The following is a 24,675-nucleotide window of genomic DNA, read 5'->3' as shown; positions in this document are numbered from 1 at the left end:
CTCTCCAGTGGCCTCTGTGGGTGGCCATCTGTTTTGCCTATGGTAAGGCTGACTCTGCTCACGCAGCACAGAGTTGTCCTCACTGCTGGTACCTGAGCTAGGCAGGCACCCACATCCCCGGGCTCAGCCCCGAGTTGGTTACAGGGGTGCGATGGCGCATGAACACCTCAAGTGAGTTTTCCCGTTAGTCTTTTGAGGCTTTCTGAGATGGGAAACGCAGTATGTGCATCACTGCCATGGGCTTTACTCCTTGGGCTTTCATCCTATTTAAAATGTATTTCTGCTCTTTCTACACAAGCCCACAGATGACTCGGGCTGGTGCCATTGACATTTTTCAGAAAAGAGCTTTCGACTTAGGGACAGATTTGGGTCACTTTTCCTGCTAACTAGATGTGGACTGCTCTTTTTTATTTTTTTCCCCCAATTTTGGTATTTCTCCTGAGAGAAACCTCTAGCGCCAAGGTTGTAAATGTCAGACATTCAAATAACTTGAAGAAGTCTTTAAAGACCTGCAGCTGAGAACTCTCTAAGGATCAACATTACTCAGCTCCAAGTGTGGCCAGAAACACCTCTTAAACAACGTCAGCTTTCCGTTTCAGCCTTCCTTTTTCCAGATGTTCTAATTCTCTCCTCCCAACTGAATTCAAACTTACCTAATCAATGCCCTCTCCCCTGACCCCGCCCCTCTCCACAGCATTGAGCATTGAGGTGAACTCTGAAGGTCTGGGGAGGCAGGGGGAGTGGGAACATGCACAGGAGATCCCTCCAAGGCAATGACGAAGTCAGTCTTTAGGAAGACTGAGGCAGTTTTGAAATTGGCGGGAGCTCCTGGACAGCCCCATCCTTTCTCTTTGCCAGCCTCTCATGGGGTGATAAGGACCCTGAAGGCTTCCTTGACCCTCCAGGCAAAAGAAAACAAACAGGGTCTTTCTTGCTCTTTACTCCCAGCAGGGAACTCTCAAGAGGCCCAAGGACAGAAAGCACAGGTCCCTTGTGCTCTAGACGTCCAGGCAGAGGTGGACTCCTGCCTGACCCCTGACTCAGGGATGTATTTCCTCCTACTGGCTCCCAGGCCCCCTCATACCCCTGCCCACAGGAGACCCTTCACTTCTGGCCAGGGAGAGCTTTAAGGGGCTCCCTGCCTGTCTGAGGCAAGGCAACGCCTGCATGTTAGTGGAGTAAGTCATGTGCCTGCCTCCCTCCCGGTTTGTCCTTCCCTCTCTTCCTCTCTCCTCTCTGTCTAGGTTTTTCCCCATCCCTCAGCCCCGCACCTGTTCACCTCACCCCTGTTCTTCACACCCTTCCTGCCACGTGCTGCTCAAAGAGGGATGCCTCTCAGAAGCCCTGCACTTTCATTGGCTCAAAGTCTCAAGCTGAAAGTTGTGAGCCCCAGTGAGAATCCCTGTGACTGCCAGGGCTTTGGAAAGGGCTTTGGCAGTGTTCTGGAATCTGCTGTACCTCAGGGAGAGATGATTCTTCATGAATCCACACTCTAAAACTCCCTTTGTGTCTTTTATGATTAAGGTTCTTCCCTACTTCCTTCCCACCCTGTGGCCTCTCAACAAAACCCCCTGGCGTCCTCTGCCACACCCTAGACCCTCTCTCTCCTCACACCCATTGCTGACGGTGCCCCCTGGGGCTCCACTGGGCCTCCCCACTCTTCCCCAAGCAGGAAGGGGCTGCTCCTGCATCTCTGCCAGTACAGCTGGAGCCTGGTGCTCCGTAAGCCTGGTTTAATGTGGTTTTGCTGAGATCTGGAGACTCAAGTTTAAGTCATCTTGTAGCCCTGCACTGATAATCCCCTCAGCTTCACTCTCATCCTGCGTTTCTGTTAGTTGGGCCTGGATTCTTAGCCCTACTTCTCATTCTTCTTTGGGTTGATTAACTTAGATTAAAGAGAAATTAAAATTCACCCTACCATCTGAGCCTTTAGTTTCTCCTCCTCCTTTTTTAGGCCTCTGGGGTCCTACTTCCCCTATTTTGCCAGGGGCACAGTTAATCCTGTCCTTAAAGGTGACTTGCAGAGGTCCTCAGCCCCCAGCCATCGGGCAGGCTGTGGCATGTGCAGGGAGCCCTGTGGCAGCAGGGGACAGTTGGCCCAGGGAGCTTAGACTCTAAGCCCTCCTGGCTTGGAATAGTGGGCCTGGAGCTGTGGTGGTGTGGCTGAAGAGGAAGTGATATTCACAAAGAAAGAAGGTGATCCTAAATCTGGGCTGTTCCAAGCTTGTGCTATCCAGCGAAAACATGAAAACCAAAGGAGGAAGCAAATGAGGAGTGGTGACGCGACCAAGCATCCGGGGACGTTCAACCCCATGTGCTCGAGTTTGGCTGTGGCCTGGACCCCACCCGTCCACTGACACTATCCCCCACCCCCACTCCCACCGTGGAACATTTCTAAGAATCACAACATTGTCAGTAACGGCTCCCCAAAAAATCTCCTTGAATAGAATGGAATTCCTCTCTGATGGTTCACAAGGCACAGGAAGGTCTTTTCTGCACTTGGAGAAGGGGAGCAGGGGCTCATCTGACAGTATGCCGGGTGACCGAGGGCTGACTGCCTGATGGCAAGTCTTCCCTGCCTGGGACCCCAGTTCCACAGCCCCACAGCACTGGGGCCCCTGCCTAGTAAACTCTTACACTGCACATCCCCTTCACCTCCCAGCAAGCCTGCCAGCCGGCTACCTCAGTTTTCAGTCTGAATGACTGATTGCTTCAATGGGCTACAACACAACAGAATTAAGACACATACACTATATAACTTTAAGGACTGCAACATGACCCTCGTCCCATTCCAGCAGAAGGCCACTGCCAGGACACGGTCTTTATTCTGTGAATCAAGCCCAGACTGAAAGCTCTGAGCTTCAACTGCCCTGTGTTACATGCCCCCTCCAACTGGCATCACAGCAGGCCTGAGAATCTGGAAGGTAGAAGGGAAAGTGCGGCCGAGAAGGGACAGGGTATCTCACAGAAATGCGCTTTTACGCAGTGGGCCTCCCAGAAGCTCCCCGCAGGACCATCCTTCCCGCTGCCAGTCAGTGAATCCCAGCTTCGCGCTCTGTGCTAGTTCCACAGAATGACCACGGCTAATATTTAATTAATATTTGCCTTTAAACTGACCCATTTAGAAAACAAACCCAGTTCTTCATAAAGAAACCTTATGTCTCTGCCATACGTAGAAAACTAGTGTCATTAGTCATTTTCAATCTAAATAAATAAATTGAATCTCTATTAACACAAAAGGTGTCCTGTGGCCCATGTAAATCATCATCTTGGGTGCTGCTGTAGTAGGTTACATGTTTTCAACAGCAAACATGTGGGGCCTAAAGACACTGTCTTAGGGAGAGCCTCAGCCACCTCCGGCCTTTGTCATTGTTGCTGTAATAGACATCCCCTGACCGCTCTTCCTGGGTGCACGCAGCCTGCCCCGCAAGTACCTGGGCCCGACCCACAGTGCCGAGCATGCACGGGGACCAACTTACAATGCGCGGTTTGAAGGGTGGCTTGATCTTCTTCTGCTCCAGGAGCACCCAGTCAATCTCTTTGAAGAATGGGTGCTGCTTGATGGCGTCCTCACCGTTCTGCGATGCCACGCAGCCCAGGCGCTTGTGGGGATTCTTTGTCATGAACTGTGGGGATGAGGACAGAGTCGGAATTAGTGACAGAGGCCTGGCCAGCACAGGCTATGAGGGACAGATGGACGTCAGCCAAGGCAGCATCTTCAGCATCGCCTCCCGAGTCTGTTCTTTGCAATTTCAGGGGCCACATCTGTTGAGTTTTTTTTTTAAACTCTTACATAGAGTTGACTATGTCCCAGACACCATTCTAGACCTAGTACATGTATCAACTCATTTCACCCTATGAGGTACTATCATTGTCTCTATATTATAAACGAGGCACTAGAAGCACACAGAGGTCAGCTAATTTGGCCGAAGTCACCCAGCTAGCAAGGGGCCAAGCTGGGATTAGGAACTCTGGCTCTTACTCTCTGATCCCCCTCAGATTCTCAGGTCTTCTCATCAGGGAGACTGCGGTCTAATAAACTCATTTACAGGGAGAGGTCAACAGTCCTTTCTGAGGTAAGGAATAAGGACCAGGTAAATGATCAAATGTATTAATACCTCCTCCTGCTCCTTTCCTATTCCTGGACCCAGCCCCTCTCCACTGTTTTTATGTTTGAATTTGCAATCTCTACACAAAATGCTCATGAAGGTCAAAAGATAAAAAACAAGAAAAAGGCTTATTCCTTTTCGATGCTTCTAGGTAAAAATCACATAGATGTGTTTTATATTTTCTGGGTGGTGTCTTGTGTGCCTCACACACCTAGGTGAACTTGTTATTCCTATTAAACGAGTCAGTCCTGAGGGTAAACATTAATTTAATCGAACACACGTATACCAATAAAATCTTGGGGGAAAAAAGTGCCAGTGGGTGGAAATATTTCTGATAGCTACCCGAAATAACAGCACGTGTGTGTTGTGTATGTATGTGTGTTAGAGACAAAATGTCACATTTCATAGTGTGAAGGCTGAATATCTAAACAGAAGAACTTGAGAGAATAAACTATAATCCAAAGGAATACATCTTTGGTATAATTTCAGGCTTAATCAGCAAGGGAGAGAGCCTCTAACCATTTCTTGCCTGGTGCCCTTGGAACCAAAGCACCTGGCCTCGAGTTCAATGCGACTGGAGGGGACAGCCCCAGATAAAGAGTAAAAGGGGTGGAGAGTAGGCGTGAGTCAGGAATGGTACCAGTGTGCCTCATCTTTCTCATCTACAAGTCAGCAAGGTAACCCCTACTTTAACTCCTTGGATGGCTCCCACCATGACGTCCATACTCCTTAGTTTGGCACACAGGAGCTCCTCAGCCTGAACCCTGTCTATCTACCTTGCTGTCCTTTTGCATTCTTTCTTCCCTCTGGCTGAAAGTCCCTTTCCAGTCCCTAGGCCTTCTCTAGGAATTACTCAAAATGCTACCTCGTCTGTGAAGCCTCCCTAGATTCCCTCCTCTGTTGATACCGTAGACCCCATGCTTCTGGTTTATTTAAATTATAATTTGTCTAAACATCTCTTCCCCTTGGTGAGCTCTATGATTTAGGAATCTGTCTTATCTGCCCCAAACCTGGCTCAGTGCCTGGTTCCCATTGTACACTCAGTAAATCGTGATGATGGAGTGAGGGGCTAAAGGTTGGGTCTCAGGGCACAGTGCTGAGGGAGGGAGACTGTGGCACAGCCACTTACTGTTGCGCAGGTTGTGCACTGCATACTTCTATGATACAAATGGCCTTCTCTAAAGTTCTGCATCACCTTCACATAGGCCCTCGGAGACACAGCCCAGTGGCTAGAGTCATGGAAATCCTGGTCTGGCCCTGTAGTCAAGTGACTGCATGAAGTGTTTTGAGGCCAAGGGTGCAGTAGACTCCTCACTTCCTCAGCTCCTCCCGTCTTCCCTTTTCTGGGAGGGGAAATATCAGGGTCAGGGATAAACATAGAGGTTTGGGCATCTCAGGAAGCTGCCCCTGAGCCAGACGCTCTTCTCAGGGGGAAAATGCTCTTCTCATGAACGTCTCACCCTCACGAACTGGTTAACCGGTTAGGCATGACTTCTAACTTCTGGATCTCTGTAGGTCAAGGTTTTTCAGCCTTCGTGCTGTTAACATTTTTGACTGGATACTTCTTTGCAGGGTGGGTGGGGAGAGCTGTCCTGCGCATTGCAGGCAGTTTAGCAGCCTCCATGGCCTCTACCTACTGCATGCCAGCAGCACCAAAAATATCTCCAGACATTACTGAATGTCTAAGGGAACAGGACAAAATTGCCCCTAGTTAAAGGCCACTGCTCTAAGGTCTCCAAAATAAAAGGGCTCAGCTGGTATGCTGGCAGGGGACTCACAGGGAGATGTGATGGGCTGGTGTTGGGGCCTGGGATAGTGGCCAGCTCTGCTGGGCATAGTGTTCCGGTGGCCTCGGGTGCAGCTGAGGTTTTCCCTTAGCTACTCAGCTGACCTGGGAAGAGATGGGGCTCCAGGAATCAGGAGGCAAAAGCTCCCATGTCCACCCCAAGTTAATTACCCAAGAGAGTTCTCTGCAGTGATTTGCAGGAGTTGCAGCTCCAAAGTATAAGTAGAGGCAGAACCAGTGAAGATATGCCTGTTGCAAGATCTCATTGAGTGGAAAAAGCAAGATACACCACTGACAGGAAAATGAGATATGTGTACAGCATTCCTACAATTGTATAATACAGAAAAAAGAAATAAGTTATATTTGTATTTGCTTGTATATATCTAAAGAAATTCCAGAAGGATATGTAAAAGCCTCAAAACATAAGTAGAGAGTGTGTGGGAAATGGGCAGATGGAAGCAAGGATGAGACAGACACCTTTCACTGTTTCCCATTTTATGCTTCGTGTGTGTGTGTTTTTAAATAGCATGCGATCAAACAAGCAAGCAAATAATGAAATATTTAAGGCCTAAATATATAAACTGAACAAAACAGAATTTGAAAAGTTGGACAACTGAGTCCCCCTAAGCAATGCTCCTTCCCACTGGGTGACGTGCCCTTCCTAAAGTGCTTTCCTGTAGGAAAGTCAGAATGGAAGAGGCTGGGAGCCCCTTTTGGATACTGAGAGTCTCGCTGAATGCCTGGCCTAGCAGGTGCCCTGTACTCATCGATGAAAATCCCTCCTCTCCATCCTTTGGACACACGAGTCTCCATTCTGCACCAAGTGCTGTGGTGAGTGATGAGACATGGTTCCTGCCCTCACGGGGCATGTAGAAGAGTAAGGGAGGCTGAGAAGAAATATGTCATTGCTAGAGAATCAATTAGCGAAGACTGTGATGAACGCCCCCAGAGAAGCACAGCAGGCTCTGACAGTGTGATGGGCAAGGAACTTGGCAAATCATTCCCTGAGAAGCAACACCTAGGCTGAGACCTGAAGGAGGAATGTACCTAGGCAAAAAGGGCACAGGGGGAGAGTGGTCGGGGAGAAGGAACACTAAAGACACTTGCATTCTATAGGCCCTGGACATAGTCCAGCAGAGCCCAGCAGATGAGGGGGAGTGGCTGAGGGGGAGGCGGGGCCTGATGCAGGACCCTGGAGGCTGTGTGGAAGATAAAGATCTTTAATCACAATGTGATGAGTTTTAAGTAGGGGACGAGGCATGAAATGGCTAGATTTGCATTCTTAAGAGATCACTCTACAGAGATGAGAAGGAGGCAAGAAGAGCCACCCGCCTGCCAGTTAGGAGGTCCTGCAGTTCACCAAGGGAGAGGTGGTGGTGGCTCCGATGGGGGTAGTAGGGAGGAGGGTGGAGAAAGGTAACTCAGATGGAAAAGGTTAGCAGGGGGAATGGACTTGATGTCTGGCTAGCTGTGATGGGGACAGAGGGATAGCACCCCATTTCTGGTCTGCTTAGACAGGAAGACAGGGTGCCATTTACTGAGCCACGGAATTTGAGAGTGAGCAGATTTGAGGGGGACCATCCAGAGCTGTTTGGGTGTATACTGAATGTGAGGGACCCCTGGCCAGCCGAGGGGAGGAAGTGAGTAGGGAACCGGAAACACAGGCCTGGAGGCTGGAAGATGGGTCTGGCTGGGTATACCCCTTCCTGAGTGCAGGGTGGGAGGTGGGAGAGTGCAGTGCAGGGGAGAGCACAAGGTACCCAGGGGACCCGGGGCCCAGGCCTGAGGAACAAGAGAGGCGGTGATCAGAATCCATCCATGAAGGAGCCGAACAGGGGCCGGTGAGTGACACCAGCAAGGAGCTGGGAAGAGCAGGGGTCCCTCAAAGACTGTCACCCAAGAGGCACCCAGGTCGAAGTTTTCCTTGGCTCTCAGTTGAACTAGTTATAATCGTTTCATTGAACTAGTTATAATCAGTTAACGTTTCGAGATTTTACATAAAAATCTGGATTTTGTGCTTCTCTTGGAAAGCCAGATCCGGTGAGGTGAGGTCCTCATTGCTGCTAGGGGATCATCAGGAGTCTCCATTTACCCTGCCCCACCCAGTCCTGTTCACCTTCCAGGGCTCCTGCTGGGCTCCTGCAGGCATTTAACTTTGCAATCTGTGATAAAATGGGAAGAACAGAGAGCTAAGAGCTGTTTCTGTTTTTCACCAGTTACACAGCTCCTACAATGTGCTTGGCACTGTTCTCAGTCCTTGGGATGTGTCTGAGAAATAGGCTGGAAAACGTTCCTGCCCTCATGAAGCTCAATCTTGTGGAAGAAAACAGACAATAAACATAATACATAATATACATATAGTGGATTAGAAAGTGAAACTGCTATTAGGGATCAACTGAGCAGGATAAAGGTGGATAGGGAAGGGGACAAGTTTTAGCTTTTTGTATTAAAAAAAAAAAAAAAGCCTCACTGAGAACACACTACTGAGTCAACCTCTGAAAACGTCAGCACTCAGAGGGCAGCAGAAGGGGTAGCAAAGGAGATGGAGAAGCAGCTGCCCAACACCAGAGGAGACCCAGTCCCAGAGGGCAAGGACAAGGAGAGCTTTAACACAGAAGGGCTTGACTGAGCCAGTGAATGTGGCTGGGAGGCTCCAAGGCAGGGATCCTGAAAGCTTCAAAGAGCCACAGGGGGCCGAGGAGAAATGCGGGTGTGAAGACATCAAGGCAGAAAAGTGCAACAGAAGTCATTTCCATGAGTAGCAAGAACCAAGCTCGGAGTGAGAGGCCCGGCCCAGAACACACATTGAATTTGGAAAGTTGGACAAACTAGTTCCCCTAAATAAGACTAGTACCCCTGAGGCCTTCTCACTGGCTTGGGGCAAGGGCGGAGGACTTTGGAGGCTGGCAGGAGAGGCACCCTCCAAACCATGCTCTCCCCAGCAGCTAGATCTACCTTCTAGGTGTACCAGCCAGGTCACTCCCCTGCCTGGTTCTCCGAGGGCTAGCCCTGCACTGGGAATCGAATAGAAGCTCTCATGGTGGCATAAGAAGCCCTGCATACTCAGGCCAGGCGCAGTGGCTCGCACCTGTAATCCCAGCATTTGGGAGGCAGAGGCAGGGGATCACGAGGTCAGGAGATCGAGACCATCCTGGCTGACACGGTGAAACCCCGTCTCTACTAAAAATACAAAAATTAGCCAGGCATGGTGCTGCATTCCTGTAGTCCCAGCTACTCAGGAGGCTGACGCAGGAGACTCTCTTGAACTGGTGAGGGGGAAGTTGCAGTGAGCTGAGATCGCGCCACTGTGCTCCAGCCTGGGCGACAGAGTGAGACTCAGTCTCAAAAAAAAAAGAAGCAGCAGCAGCCCTGCATACTCAGACACCGCCATCCCATCACCCTCCTTGCACCCACTCTCCCTGAGCTCCTTTTGGGCTGTCCACCCTGGCAGATGTTTTCTAGTCCAAGGCATGCGCACTCACTGTTCCTTCTGAACAGACATCCTTCCCCCAAGTAGCCACCTGACTGAAACCTCCCCTTAGTGTCCCTTCATGGGATAGGCATTTCCAGACCCAAGAACTCCCCATGCAGCCTGTTACTCCTCATTGGCTGAGCCGCTGCATGTGTCTTTTTGCACTTGTTACCATTGAGTATAATATACAGTCATTTGTCTGTTCATTTATTCACTAGTCTGTTAGCAGGGACTGTGTTCTCTGTATCTCCAGTGCCTGGCATAATGCCTGCCAATAAATATTTATGGAATAAATGAATAAAATAGTCATTACTAGATGCTCAATAAATATTTGTTTAATAAATGAATGCATGAATGAACATACTCTATTTGCCTCCTTCACTTCTCTTATCCCAATTGTGGCTACATATTGATATATTTTTAATTTATTAAAAATAACAAATAATCTCACTGGATTGGAAACTTCACAAGGCAGAGACCAGGGCTCACCAATACTTATTCGGCATCTAGCACCATGCCTGGCATGTTGGAAGCGCTCAATAGATAGTAGTTCATCGAATGAACGAATGAAAGAGAGAGGGAGAAGAGTAAGAGCAGAGGGGAAAGACGGAATGAGGCGAGGGAAAAAGGAAAGGAAGGAGAAAAAAAAACTACAGAAAAGGGTAACATGTTCTGATGTGGAATTTTCTAAAACATGGTACATGCATCCTCAGATACCTACAAAATGGTTTTAGATCTTTCAAAAATTTGTATACAATAATTTACATTAGGCAGGGCATGGTAGTTCACGCCCATAATCCTAGCACTTTGGGAAGCTGAGGTGGGTGGATCATGATGTTAGGAGTTAGGAACCAGCCTGGCCAACATGGCGAAACCCCATCTCTACTAAAAATACAAAAATTAGCTGGGCCTGGTGGTGTGTGCCTGTAATCCCAGCTACTCGGGAGGCTAAGGCAGGAGAATCTCTTGAACCTGAGAGGTGGAAGTTGCAGTGAGCTGAGATCACGCCACTGCACTCCAGCCTGGGCCACAGAGCAAGAATCCATCTTGAAAAAAAATTACATTAATTCATTATGGCAAGGGATACTGATTTTCTACCTATGATAATGGTATAAAATTTCTTTGTAAAATACAGGCTGGGCGTGGTGGTTCATGTCTGTAATGCCAGCACTTTGGGACACTGAGGTGGGCAGATCACCTGAGGTCAGGAGTTCAAGACCAGCCTGGCCAATATGGTAAAACTCCGTCACTACTAAAAATACAAAAATTAGCCAGGCATGATGGCAGGTGCCTGTAATCCCAGCTACTCAGGAGGCTGAGGCAGGAGAATCACTTGAACCCGGGAGGAGGAGGTTGCAGTGAGCCAAGAGAGCACCACTATGATGCAGCCTGGCCATCTCAGCAAGACTCTGTCTCAAAAAAGAAAAAAAAAAAATTCTTCGTAAAATACATATAATCAGGTAAATATTGGAAGTTGATTAAAAGAACAAGAAAAGCAACTAATAGTGCAGAAGACACTTGAAGATAGCAAATTTTGTGACTACAATGTGCAAACGACTGAATTTTGGGGCATTCGGATGCATGGAAGAAGCCAAGTTCTGGAAGTCATGGTCCCTGGGCTGTCACCCTCGTCCTGTCTTAGCTCAGAGGGGTGACCTTGGGCAGACTTCTTGCTTAACTTCCCTGCACCTCAGCTTTCACGGATTTCAAAAGGGTACAGGTAACATCACTCACTTGACACAGTACAAGCATTGTTACCTCGTAGAGATGGCTGTGCTGAGAAAGCATAAGGGGTTTTCCCATGTGAGGGATGATTCCTAGGGCAGAGTCAGTCTCTGTATTATGTGTCTACATCCAGCGGGACTGCATGAATTTCCAGTGGGCCAGATCTTTTCTGATTGGCTCTTGAGCCACAGTGATGCTGTCATGGACACAGTTGGGCAGTGCCCACCCTCCCTCCTCTCCTCTCTGTTCTCCCTCACAGGTCCCTGATGAAGACAGGCCACAGGTAAGGAAGTGACGGAAGTGGCAGAGGTGATGTCAGCAAAGTTGAGTTGCTTCTGTTCCCTCTGAAAGGCTGGAGGACACAGATGTACACAGTGCCTCATCTCAGGAAGCACAGACATGTGCTCCTTTTCCCACCAGAAGAGCAAGTCATCTCACGCCCCATTCTCTTGGCAGCAGCCCTCTGCACTGTGCCTGAACTCCCAGTGGCAACTGCCCTTAGTCCTTCCCATTCCATGGTGATGAGCAGAAGTGGGAGGGAGAAAGCTGGACAGAGACAGGGAGAAGGGAGTGTGTGTGTGTGTGTGTGTGTGTGTGTGTGTGTGTGTGTAGGGCAGGAGCCCAGGAGAGTACAGCCATGGGTGAGGGGCAGGGACTCACAGCTTTCAAGATGCTGACCGCCTCCTTGCTGAGCCACACCGGGTACAGCACGTCGTCATGGAGGATGGACTCAAATAGGTCGTCCTCGTTGTCGGCCTCAAAGGGAGGCTGTCCAGCCATCATCTCGTACATCAGCACCCCCAGGGCCCACCAGTCCACGGAGGGGCCGTACTCCAACTCCTGCAGGATCTGTTCAGGAAACCGGCAATGTCAGGCACCATCAAAGGCTCCCACCCCAGTGACACCCGTGCTACGAACACCCGTGGGAAGGACTTCAATTTTAAGTCACTCCTCCCTACCGTTGAGTCCTAGTCCATGTGAAGTTCTAAATCAGCAAATTCAGTGGCAGCTGAGTTTGGAGGCACTATGTTGGGGGCCGGCTATCTTCTTTCCAAAGTCAATATCGACAGTCTGTCTTCCAATGGGAACATGAGCACCAGAGAAAGTTCCTGACTGGCATGAGGGCCACATTTGAAAAAACTGCATATTTTGACACTAAAATCAGGGAGAGGGGAGCACGATGCAGACTGAGAGAACGAGCGAGCTGTAAGTGACTCAGAGTGCAGCGAGGTCACATCTCCCATCTCACACACAGTGCAGGGCACAGCTCACTGCCTGAGTGGAAAGGTGAGCAGAGGTCTTCTTTAAATGGTGCGACACTGAATTTACCTGAGCCCTGTGCTTCTGGAGAGGAAACTGCAATGAATAAGTCTCCCCACCCTGTCACGGTCTACCTATAAAGGACTACTATACTCTTGCATATTCTAAGAAAAAACCCATCTCTATTGTTCATCATGATTCCCATAAGATACACTGAGGAATCCCCCGCTTTGCCTCTACGAAACCCTAGGCCCCCTTCCTTTCCTTTGGGGCCACCTTCACTAATGAACCCCCTATTGTAATAGCCAGAATCAAACCATCTCCTTGATTGGTACATTTTGCCTTTGACAACAGTCACTTGTCTTATCTATGCTCTCTGTCTCTCTTTTTTCCTCTAGCCAAAGGTGTAGAGTCAAATTCACTCAGATTAAATGCATGTATGACATGATGCTACTGAATACAAGACATCTTTTCTGGCTGGGCGCAGTGGCTCACACCTGTAATCCTAGCACTTTGGGAGGCTGAGGTGGGAGGATCACTTGAGTCCAGGAATTCAAGACCAGCTTGGGTAATATGGTAAGACCCTGTCTCTTAAAAAAAAAAAAAAAAAAAAAATATTAGCTGGGCATGGTGGTATGTCTGTAGTCTCACCTACTCAGAAGGCTGAGGTGGAAAAATCACTTGAGTCTGGGAGGTTGAGGCTGTAGTGAGTCATAATCACGCTACTGCACTTCAGCCTGGGTAACAGAGTGAGACCCTATCTCCAAAAAAAAAAAAAAAAAAAAAGGATCTTTTCTGATTGGCTATTCTATTTGGTCTGCTCTCCATACACATATGTCATAAATACATGATACACACACACATATAAATATGTAGCAAGTCAATGATGTGTATATATATACACACACACACATATATATTCATACATATATATCATATATATATATGGAGACGAGATCCAATAGAAAAGACTAGAATTTAATATCACCTTTCAGTTATAGAGAGCTTTGTATTTTACAGTATGCCTTTAAAATATAACATATATAAATAAAATATGTAGCAGGTCAATGATGTGTTTGGCTCAGAGGAAAAATAAATGCTGAGCTGTCCCCTCTACAAGGAAGAGATCATGAAGTGATATTCCCATTCCACAATTATTTTCTCTTCTTATTAGAGTAGGATTAGGCATGGCTCTGCCCAGAACAGGAGGGTGGATGAGATGGCCTATCCAGGTCCATAATTCTATAAAGAATTTCAAAAAGTGAAGGAGAAATAAGGTTGGTGTGCATGTCCTGAAAGGGGGAACACTTTGAGGACCCTGAAAAACAAGGTAAAGTTCATGCCTCATCATTCCAGCCCATAGGACACCTTGGGCAGATAATGTCTCAGGCTGGGGACAAGGCTCCAATTTAGTTCTCAGATTTCATGGTGGCCAGGGAAGAGGAGGCTGAATTCAAGTATCTGGACTTTCTGTGGTCTACTCAAAATACCCTTCTAGAGATTACAAATTGCTTAGGATTAACTAGACAGATTTGGATAGAAGAAACATTTAGAAACAGTTAAAACACTCACAGTTTAGGAATCTTCTGAATTTGGAATGAAAAGGAATGTGAGCAAATGCAGCCAACTCTACATTACTTGGGTCTGGTAATCTTTTTAGCTAATACCTTTGGTCTAAGCCCAGTGGTTAGTGTTCCTCGAGCTGTAAGGTCAGAGCCATGGGCTCCACTGTCCGGAGGAGCCAGCGATTCTTCTGTGCTCCAAAGCCAATGCCAACTCCTCCCTCACCCTGGAAAGACACAGCGCCCAACTTAAGACCCCTGCCTGTCCCTACGAGTTGCAGGCACTTTCTCACTTTCCACATACCACTGCGTTGTTAGTTATTTTTTCATGGCCAACTGTCTCCCCAGTGCAACTAAAAGGTACCAGAGGGTAGGAGCTGTAACATGCTCCTGAGCCCATTGCTGTGGCCAGCCTGTTCTATCACCAGGAGACAGTCAACATTTTGTGACTGGCTAGCATGCATGGCCACTGTGTGTATCTACCGGGCATGCTCCCTTCTCTTCCGGCTCAGGGCACACTGGGTGCTACAGTGGCCGCCCTCCAGCTTCTCGGAGGGAGGCAGCTGGGTTCTGTGCCTTCAAGGGGTGGGGAGAAGGTGGCTTGTGTGTGCTGAGGCTGGATGGTGCTGTGGAAACTGCAGAGCCACCCTGCCACCCCGCTCTAGGCCCCTTCCACAGCCTTCTCGTTTTGGGTGGCATCTTTTGTAAGATTCCTTTTAGGCTTGGCTCTAATTATCTGCTTCCTACTTAACTGTCGGCAATGGATCTGGGCAGAAGGGCAAGGCTTCCATGCCATGGGAAGGCACCTGCAGTGGCGGCCAACCCCTCAAGTGCATCAGAGCTGGGGAGAAGGGAGAAGGCATTAGGCCTGATGATGCCATTACCAAAGGCTGGTGGCCACTTCCTGGGGAGCAGGGGCTGGGAGTGGAGAAAGCAGAGGGGCTGCCACGGGGCATACCATGTGGTAGGAAGAGAAGCCTTGGGGCAGAGCTCCTGCCTCCGACGGTGTCTCTGGTTTTGAGGTTAGCTCAGCAGCTTATCACCTCTCCCATTTGAATAGAGGCTTCTGCTTTCTCAAGCATTTCCATGCTCTAATCTCAGATTCTCAAAGCAGCTTGATGAGGTAGGTAGGGCAGGAGTTATGGTTCCTTTGAAAGATGAGAAACCTGAGACTCAAAAACATTTTGTGACTTCATCAAGGTCACATGTGTGCATTTGTGGACAAGTCTGGACTCAAGACTCAATTCTCAGGATTGTGTTTCCTATCCCATCACACAACCCAACAGTGATGATAACAATGAAGCCACCATTTAGCCAGCACTCCCTGTGGGCTGGGCACTGGGCTAATGCTTTAGAGGCATAATCTCATTTAATCTTCCCAGTAGCCCTCGATGAAGGCAGCAATACCTTTATCAGCTGTAATTTGCCTACAGCAAGACCAGGGATTGTCATTGCCAGTGCAGAGATGTTTCTGCATAGTGGGCACAAAGGCTAGAGCAGGAAGGAGGAGTGTCTGTACTTCATTGTGAACAGAGATCAGAGTTGTTCATTGTGAGTCTCATCAATGGATTGCTTTTCATGAAAGCTGAGTGGCTGTTTTGTTCATCATAAAGTGAACGTTCTGTCTTGGGTTGGGTCCTTAACTATACCATGGGCTGTCAACTGTTAGACTCTGGAATCAACTTACAGAGGAACTGGAACTGAGTATTCTGACAATGAAGAATGAATGAAGAAGATGAGAAAAGCAGTTCCCTGTTGAAAGCTCTCACTTTCATTTATTGCTCCTTGAAGTTTGAATTCCTAGTGTTCTTGCTAAGGGAATACACTCGCAGAGAGACTGAAATCCCTACTCTTCAGATCTCTTAGAAGATAAAGGTTCTAAAGGGAAACCACCTATTACTCATCACCTTCACTTCGAGATGTTCCTCAGGCCTCCCCTGTCTTGTCTGGTCTGTGAAGCCTCCTGACCGTCAGTCCCTCACTCCCTGCCTTCTGATCTGCATGGCTGTGGCCTGCCTTCTTCCTGGGATGGATCTGACTAGGACCCTCCTCCACTGGAACCCTAAGTGGGTCCACAGATACTACAGGATCAAAGCCACATTTCTTGGGTCTTTATCCCAATCTCATTCATTACAATGAATACCAGGAAACCCTATGATCTAGCTACACTTTTTAACTGTCCTGGAAAAGCCCAAGATGTTTTTGTCCCTTGGTCTTTGCTCATGGTGGAATGTCATAAGTTCTCATTTTTTAACAAACCTTTCTATAAGAGCCTGATTTGTGTGCTGGATCCTGGCAGTACCCAGATTAGAAACACAGACCCTACCCTCAAAGGATCCAGGGCCCAGCGACATTGAACCTCCTTTCCTGTCCTGCCCCCGTTCCAGTCCTGTTGTTTTCAGGAATACCCTCCCCACCCCTTCCGTCAAAGGAAATCCTCATTCTTTACAACTCAATTCATCCACCAGGTGCTCCAAGAAGCCTTTCCTGATCCCTGAGGATACCATCTTGTTTTATGTGCCTATTTATTCTGCTTAATTAGTTGTTTACTTATCTGTCACTCCCTTTAGACCAAAAGTTTCTTTAGAACAGGACAAGTGTCTCAGTGATTTCTTTATCCCCACATTGCTTTGTGCCTAGCAGGTGCTCTAACAATGCCCACTGAAAGAAATGAGCTCTGAATGGGCTAATACCTATCTGATCCGCCATGGGCGATGTTAGTGGGGATTGGTACTTCTTTCCTATCTTACATGTCTCAGAACCATGAAGATCATTTTGATTGTCTATGACAGGCCATGTCTTAAACCTGAATCATATCACACCAGGTATCTCTCAGTTTGGGCAGGAATAAGGCAAACAAACACTTCATGCCGAGCAAAACATCCCAAACAACTTTCACGAAAGGCGACCTATGGGAATGGGCCACAGTGAATATCTCTGATATCTGTATACAATGAGGCGCAGTCACTCTCCTCTTCCTGCTCCATCCTGCATACCCACAGCGTACAGCTGCCACTATGCGGGAAATGGCAAACAGTTCCTGGTTTTACTGTTAGTAAATTATAGCTGATAAAGTGAAGTGCTCCCGTGATCAGTGATGCTCCTTTATTCTGATTTTATTTTTTACTTTTTTTTTTTTTTTAAATTGAGACAGGGTCTTGCTCTGTCACCCAGGCTGGAGAGCAATGGTGCAATTATGGCTCACTATAGCCTCAACCTTCTGGGCTCAATTGATCCTTTCACCTCAGCCTCCCGAGTAGCTGGGACTACAGGTTTGCACCACTATGCCAGGTTAATTAGTGTATTTTTTGTATAGACAGAGTTTCACCATGTTGCCCAGGCTGGTCTTGAACTCCTGGACTCAAGTGATCTGCCTGCCTTGGCCTCCCAAAGTGCTGGGATTACAGACGTGAGTCACTGTGCCCACCCTATTCTGATTTTAAAGACATGAAAACAGTAATAAAAGTCAACAAATTTCTCTTGGTCAAAGATTTATTGGTGGTTCTGGACGAGGATGGGAAGAGATGTTCAATGAGAACTTGCCCAGGTTTGGGAAATAGCCTGTTACTCTCATTTCACTCATCATCTCCCCAACACTAGGACTTCTTGACAGATATCAATCAGCAAACTTCTTACCTTCTCTTTTCTCCCTCCTCCCTAGAATCCATCCTGGTTTTCCAGAGCCTTCCCCCAGTACCACTAGATGACCCCAGTGCATGGGTTTGGACCCCTGCCTCGGTCCTGGCACCAGGAGGAGGTGAACCTTTGCACACAGGTCTTACCTCGGGAGCTATGTAGTCAGGAGTCCCACAGAAGGTGGTGGTCGTCACACCATTCAGAATCCCTTCCTTGCACATCCCAAAGTCAGCCAGCTTACAGTGACCTTCTGCATCCAGAAGGATGTTGTCCAGTTTCAAATCCCTGCAAGATAGGCCAGGATCATATTGTCAATATGCCACTCACCCCAATATAATCTTCTTGAGTTGAAGGTATGTGCATATCTTAGGGAAATCTCCAGAAAAAAAGTCCTGAAAGAAGCTTGCATTTCTTGAAACCCATCTGAGTCCAGGGGCTCTCTCTCACGTTAGTCAGCCCCTAATGGCACCTCCGCTTTCTTCAGCAAGAGGGAGGAACTTCCGTAACCCCAGGAATATATCAACTGCTGTGGTTTCATAGATCTAAGTCAGTAGGTATATATGGAAGCCCTGCTATGCACCCATATTCATATTAATCAGACCCTGCTGTGAAAGAAAGAAGCATCTACCCCTGTCCCTCATGAACTAACCATGGGGATCAGCTGGGGGTCCCTGCATGACACATAGAGACATCAATGAAACAGATAAAACCACCTAAGAGTCAGGCGCTACTTTATAGAGCACCAAGCGAGCTATTGTGTGTCAGAGCGGGAGACCACAAACAGCTAGTGCAGGCAGTGAGGGCCTCCAGGAAATAGCGCCCCTCAAGAGAAACTTGGCTAGGAGGTAAGGGTCGGATACACTGTGAGGAGAGAAGATGGGAGAGAGGAGAAGGCCAGTATATCTGATGCAAAAGGTAGTGAGGAGGCCAGAGAATTGGGCCGCAGTGAATGGTGAAGCAAGACAGGAATGTTTTGCTCAAAGAGCCTGGAATGCTAGGAAAAAGAATTTGAAATGCATGCTAACAGCAATAAGCATCCTGCCTGCATGAGCACAACGCATTTGTAAGATCTCTTTCCTAGGGGCCAGCAGGCTGGGTGGGGGAAAGGTCTGGAGGCAGGAAGGCAAGCACATTGCTTATAATCACCTGGACCCACAGAGCCCACGTGGTTCTGTGCGGCAAGCAAGAGCCATAGGGGCATGCCAGTCTCGAGCAGTGCAGCTCCCTTGGGGCCTGTTTTACACTTTGGGGTTCTAGGTAAGAATTCCCTGCCACCATGCCTGCAACCTGCAAGCCTGATCCCGTAGAAGAACCCAGACTGCATTGTGGTCTCCACCCTGGGCTCCCCGCAACAGCCATTCTGGGATGGAGGGTGAAGGGTCTTGCAAATAAGGCCCATTCCTCTGCACACAGAAAGCAGGGGGGCCTGCTGGTGTCAAGATGTGAACTCCGGTCATTGCCGGGGATCCAGGCCTGAGTGCAAAGGTGGGGCAGGAAGCACTTTAGGACCTGCCTGCATTGTACCCATGACCCCGTTTCTGCTTACAGCTGGGACTTCTTGAGAGAAAAGAGCATATAAAATGTGCTGCTCTAAGCAAATGCTCATGAACTACAGAAAGAACAGTGAGCCCAACCAAGCTGAGCCCCTGGGACCAGGGTTCCCTCACCCCGACCCTGGCCACTGTGTGTGGTCAAGGCCCAGCTCTGGCTATGGGTGATGGATCAGTGAGACAAATACTGGGTTGGGACTCAGGGCCTGAGTTTGTAGCACTGGTTGCAGCCTTGTCCTGGTAAAGTCACCTTGCTGGTCTGTGACCTTATCTGGTGAATCAGAATGACACGCTCCTGCTTGTAGGCTTATTTGAAGGACTGATGATGTGTGTAAAGTAGAAGGTCTTTAACATTGTCACACTCACTTTCTTCATGAAGGAACCAAGTTCAAGGGAACCGGGTGAACTGTCTGCCTACTTGCAAATGTCCGAGTCCTTGAGAAGCTGACAGCTGGGGCCCCACTGAGTCACATGCCCCTCTATTTCCTCTATTTTGTAGTATCCAGTGCTGCCAACCCCCATGGCACACACAATCAGCACAATGGTGATACTAATTGAAAAAGGAACAACAATGATGCTTCTTTATGTGTGGGAAGCACCTCGCAGTTCACGGTCCACGCTCAGCACTGTGAATTCCATTAAACAGTTCCATTGCACAGTACTGTGAGCTAGAACAAGCACACGTGGCAACTACCCTTACAGAAATAAGTCAATGGAAGCCAGAAGAAGTTAGGTGATTACAGGTGGTGAAGGCTTGGTGGATCTGCCCTGCAAGCCAGCATCCTTGTCCCTGTGTGCCGCGCTCCTCTGCTCTCCTGCCTTCACATTGGTTGACTTCCTCTAATGCCAGTCACCAAGCCCAGCTTCATAAAATACCCCAAATGCCACCCCCTAAGCACTCTTTTCAAAGCCTTTGTTATGTCCCAGGAAGGACTTCTTCTAATTTTGCATAAATTGAGTGGATTCAGAAGATTCCAAGCCAGCTTGAACCTTGCCCCTTTTCTGACTCAGGCTGCAAGGCTCCGCCTTTCCTTCTGCCTGGGGTTGCCTCAGGCGGGGCAAAGGAGGAGGAAGGCCTCACTGCTCCCCAGCTCCTGCTCTTCTTTGCCTGCCCCTGCACTGGCCCCAGAAGCTTACCCTCCCTTTGCTTTCTACCCTTTCTTCTCCCCAGGAGAAATGTGGTCCAGGGTGGCTGCCACAGCCAAGCATGGTCTGCAGGCAGCACGCAGCAGCTGCCTTTGGCTGTGACTAGGGGAGGCCCTGGCCAAAATGCTTCCTCCTGCTGTCTTGCCACTGAGGCCTGAAGCCTGCCCCTGGTCACTTCCTCCAATTACCCCTCTGTATTTCTTGAAAACTCTAACTGTCCATGTAAAACCAAGTCCAGGAAGAGTTAGGGACTTATGTTCCTTTCCTTAATGACAGAAAAAGTTAGAGTGGGTCCAAAGACTTCCGGGAGCCAGAAGGGCCATTGCCAGGACTTTCTATTTCTCTGGGGGGTCTTCAGTTCCATTATAAAGAAAAGAGCTCACACCTCTGGGACTAAACTTGCCTGGCACTGGGCTCTCAGTGGCAAGCAGTTCATGAGTGGGGTTTCAGTGGATGGGATGGCTCAGGGAAGCCCAGTGCCTATGATGGCTCAGGGGTGGGGGTAGGGGCAAGATGCAGTGGAGGTGGAAGGTGGTAGGAAGAGAAAGAGCTAGTCTTTCCCTGAGAGATTCCTTCATGGTTTTCTTACCAGCACTGCTACCCCAGGATCTCTGAATTTCCACTCCTTATTCCTGCCCTAGGAGTCTCCTGGCTGTATGTTTTCAGTGCTGCCTCTTTGCTAGGGGCCTGTAGACACTCCTGGGGAGGAAGATTGGGAATAATGGTTTCCCAGCCTTGCTTACTTTGGGGTCCTGCTGGCAGGCAGAACCGGGCAGGCTGTCTATTCTCCTGAGGGTTCCCATGGTGTTCAGTGTTCAGGGGACATGGTCAGGCAGGTAGCAAGTACTCATCAAACTTGCTGGAGACTGACAGCTTTGCAAAGAGGGACAACTGCCCAGATATTAGTCCCTGTGTACTCGGTCCTCAAATGCAAGGCCAGGGTACTTTTGAGGAATGGGACATTTTTTAAAGAGGGGGGTCATTTTTTTAATAGAGGGGGGGAAACCCAGCAAAATTTCTTTCCTAATATGTGAGCCAATGTGACTAGCCTATACTCATTTATCTATTTACAGTTTCGTTCAATTTTTCTTCAATAGGTAATACATTCATGTGTTCAAAAAACCAAAAAGTATGAAAGGGCATGCAGTAAAAATTCTCCCTCCTGCATCCATTCCCTGACACCATTTTCTCTCTCTACAGGCGATTTCTTTTTATTCATGCCCTGTATATTCTCTTGATCATACTTTATATATAAATAAGAAAATATGATTATATATTCATTTCCCCTCATTTAACTATACTGTACACGTTCTTTGGGACTTTATCTTTTGCACTTAATATATATTGAAGCTCTTTCTGTCTTGGCACTTACAGAGCCTTCTAATTCTTTATTGTGGCTACATAATACTCCACTGTATTTATTGGGGGACATTTAGGATACTTCTAGCATATGCTATCAAACAATGCTGCTGTGAATAACCGTCTACATAGGACATTTCACACATGTGTGAAGGTAACTGTACACATTTCCTAGAAAAGAAATTTCTGAATCAGGTACTACAAGAATGTGAATTTTGATGGATGTCGCCAAACTGCCCTTCTTGGAGGCAGAACAATTTATACTTCCATCAGCAACATATGACAGTGCCTGCTTCCCACATCCTTGCCAACATGGTATATTATCAAGTTTTGGTAGTTTGATAGGTGAAAACAATATCTCATTATATTATTAAGTTTCTCTGTAAGTTTGAGCATATTTTCATATATTCAAAAGAGATCTGTATTTTTTTTCCATGAATTGTTGCCCATTTTTCTTTTGTGGTGTTTGTTTTTTATCGATTTTTAGGAGCTCTTTCTATATTAGGAAACAAACTTCAAGCATGAAAGGGCCTACAGTAAGATAAGAATTGCAAACATCCCAGTTTTTTGTCTGACTTTTGGCATTGCTTATGGTGGTTTTGTCATGCCAATATTATTTATTTTTATGTAATTGAATTGATGTTTTATAACATGGGTTTGGATTTTAAGTCTTAATTTGAAAGGCTTTACCCATTTCAAAGTTATAAAAGTATTCTCCCAAGGTTCCTCCTAGTACTTTTATGTTTTCATTTGATAAATGTAAGTCTTTGATATATTTGGGACTTGCTCTGATAAAAGATGTGTGATATATATCCAACTTCACTTGTTTTCAGAAATTTAGTAAGTTGTCTCAATACCATATGCAGAATAGGTCACTATTCCTCACTGATTGAAATGCCACCTTCATCAAATACTAGTACTAAATCCTCTCATGCACTTGGATTTTTCCTGTACCTTTTATTCTACAACATCACTCTATACCACATTCTTTTAATTATTGCAGGTTTATAACGCCTTTTAACACTCGGTAGTACCAGTCTACATATTATTATTTTTCAAAATTTCCTGGCCATTCCTGTTTATTTTTCCATATGAACTTTAGAATCATTTGTCTAGTTAAAAAACAATCCTGGTGATGTCTTTATTGTGAATATGTGTAAAGTTATAAATTAACTTAGGGAGAGTTGATATTTTTATGATATTGAGTCTTCCCTTCTTATCCAATAATACTTTGTGTCTTTCCATTTTCATGTCATCTGTGTCCCTTAGAAGTATTTTAAAATTCTCTCATATAGATCTTGTAAATTTCTTATGACATTTTATGGCAGATTGCTGGTTGTCCCAATATCTATTCTCACTTTCTTCCTTTGTAAGAGAACATTTACTTTCTATTTTTTAAGCCAGGCACATAGCTACGTAGCCATGAACTAGAATTAAAAGCTGCGCTTGTGGCTCAAGCCTGTAATCCCAGCACTTTGGGAGGCCGAGACGGGCGGATCACGAGGTCAGGAGATCGAGACCATCCTGGCTAACACGGTGAAACCCCGTCTCTACTAAAAAATACAAAAAACTAGCCGGGCGAGGTGGCGGGCGCCTGTAGTCCCAGCTACTCGGGAGGCTGAGGCAGGAGAATGGCGTAAACCCGGGAGGCGGAGCTTGCAGTGAGCTGAGATCCGGCCACTGCACTCCAGTCCGGGCGACAGAGCGAGACTCTGTCTCAAAAAAAAAAAAAAAAAAGCTGCGCTTGGAGCTGGGTGTAGTTATGTGACTAGGTTCTAGGCAATCAGATGTGTGGAAGTCTCCTTAAAAGGAAGAGCCTTACTCTTCTTTTTCTTTCCTCCTTCTATATATTCTCTCTCTCTCTCTATATATATATGTGTGTGGGGGGGGGTATATATACACATATATATTTATACATATATACATATGTATATATACACACACATATATACACATACATATATACACACACATACATATATGTTCTTCTATATATTCTGTATATTGCATGAATGAGGATATAATACCTAAAGTAATAGCAGCCACCTACAACCATAAAGACAAGGACTAAGTCCTAGGAATGGTCACTGGACCATCAGCCTTCAGATAACTTTCATATGAAAAAGAAATAAACTGGTATCTTATTTAGAGCACAGTTGTTTTGGGTTTATATGTTAATTGTAATGGAATCCACTTCAAAATAATACAGGCTATTATTTTATATTTTAAATTCCTCTGGTAAATGGGGGCTTTCTTCTGTTATGTCTTCTATCTGGTCGCACACGTATAGGCTAGGTATTGATTTTTGTTTATCATTCTGTGCCCTGCCATTATACCGAACCCTCAGTTTTTGTAACAGTTTTCCAGTTGATTCTCCTGGATTTTTCAAATTGTCTGCTATTAATGATTAATTTACCTCTTCCTTTTTAGTACTTATACTTCTAATTCATTTCTTCTGTCTGATTGTGTTGACTGGAACCTCAAGAAAAATGCTAAGTAATAATCGTGATAGCATCTTTGGTGGTCCCTGATTTTAGGAGGGCCACTCCTACCATTTCCCCCTCAGCCTGAATGCCTTTGTGATAGCCCTTGTTGCCTGACACCTGGATGGATGGCTACTTTACTCTCCACTTGAATGAAGACTTACGAGAAGTTCCATGGAACCCCACTTCCTCCCCCAGTGCCAAGAGCCAAATGGGATGTGGGCTATAGGAAGGTGATAAGAACGAGGCTCTTCAGCTTCCCTCGAGTCCAGTGTGTCTTAATCTTGCCATGCTGTGACCAGATTGACATGTGGGGCTGGATAATTCTTTGCTGTGGGGGGCTGTCCTGTGCACTGCAGGATGTTTACTAGCACACTGGTCTCTATGCATTAGATGCTATGAGACGCTATGCATCTATGCATTAAATGCATTAGATGCTATTAGTATGCCCCCTCTCCAGTCGTGACAACCAACTGTCTCCAGACATTGCTAAATGTCCCTTGCAGGCCCTCTGGTTGATGACCACTGCTCTAATCTGAGTCTTAAGAAGTGATCAGGGCTCTTAACGTGGCCTGGCCTGGAGCCAG

At 47.1% G+C, this 24,675-nt stretch overlaps 1 protein-coding gene across 1 annotated transcript in view; it reads right to left on the bottom strand.

Moving 5' to 3' along the window:
- PRKCE (protein kinase C, epsilon) overlaps positions 1 to 24,675 on the bottom strand; it is a 362,682-nt gene that overhangs the window by 25,570 nt on the left and 312,437 nt on the right. The window contains exons 11-13 of the mRNA XM_011965747.1: positions 17,697 to 17,835; positions 11,753 to 11,941; positions 3,480 to 3,626 (exon numbers count right to left, since the gene is read on the bottom strand). Of these exons, the coding sequence (XP_011821137.1) occupies positions 3,480 to 3,626; positions 11,753 to 11,941; positions 17,697 to 17,835 (475 nt within the window). The remainder of the gene's footprint in view (positions 1 to 3,479; positions 3,627 to 11,752; positions 11,942 to 17,696; positions 17,836 to 24,675) is intronic.

This window comes from Mandrillus leucophaeus, unplaced genomic scaffold (assembly GCF_000951045.1).
Source record: "Mandrillus leucophaeus isolate KB7577 unplaced genomic scaffold, Mleu.le_1.0 Scaffold736, whole genome shotgun sequence".
Classification (NCBI taxonomy): Eukaryota; Metazoa; Chordata; class Mammalia; order Primates; family Cercopithecidae; genus Mandrillus; species Mandrillus leucophaeus.
Note: the sequence above shows the minus strand (reverse complement) of the source record. Positions and strands in the feature narration are given on the sequence as shown.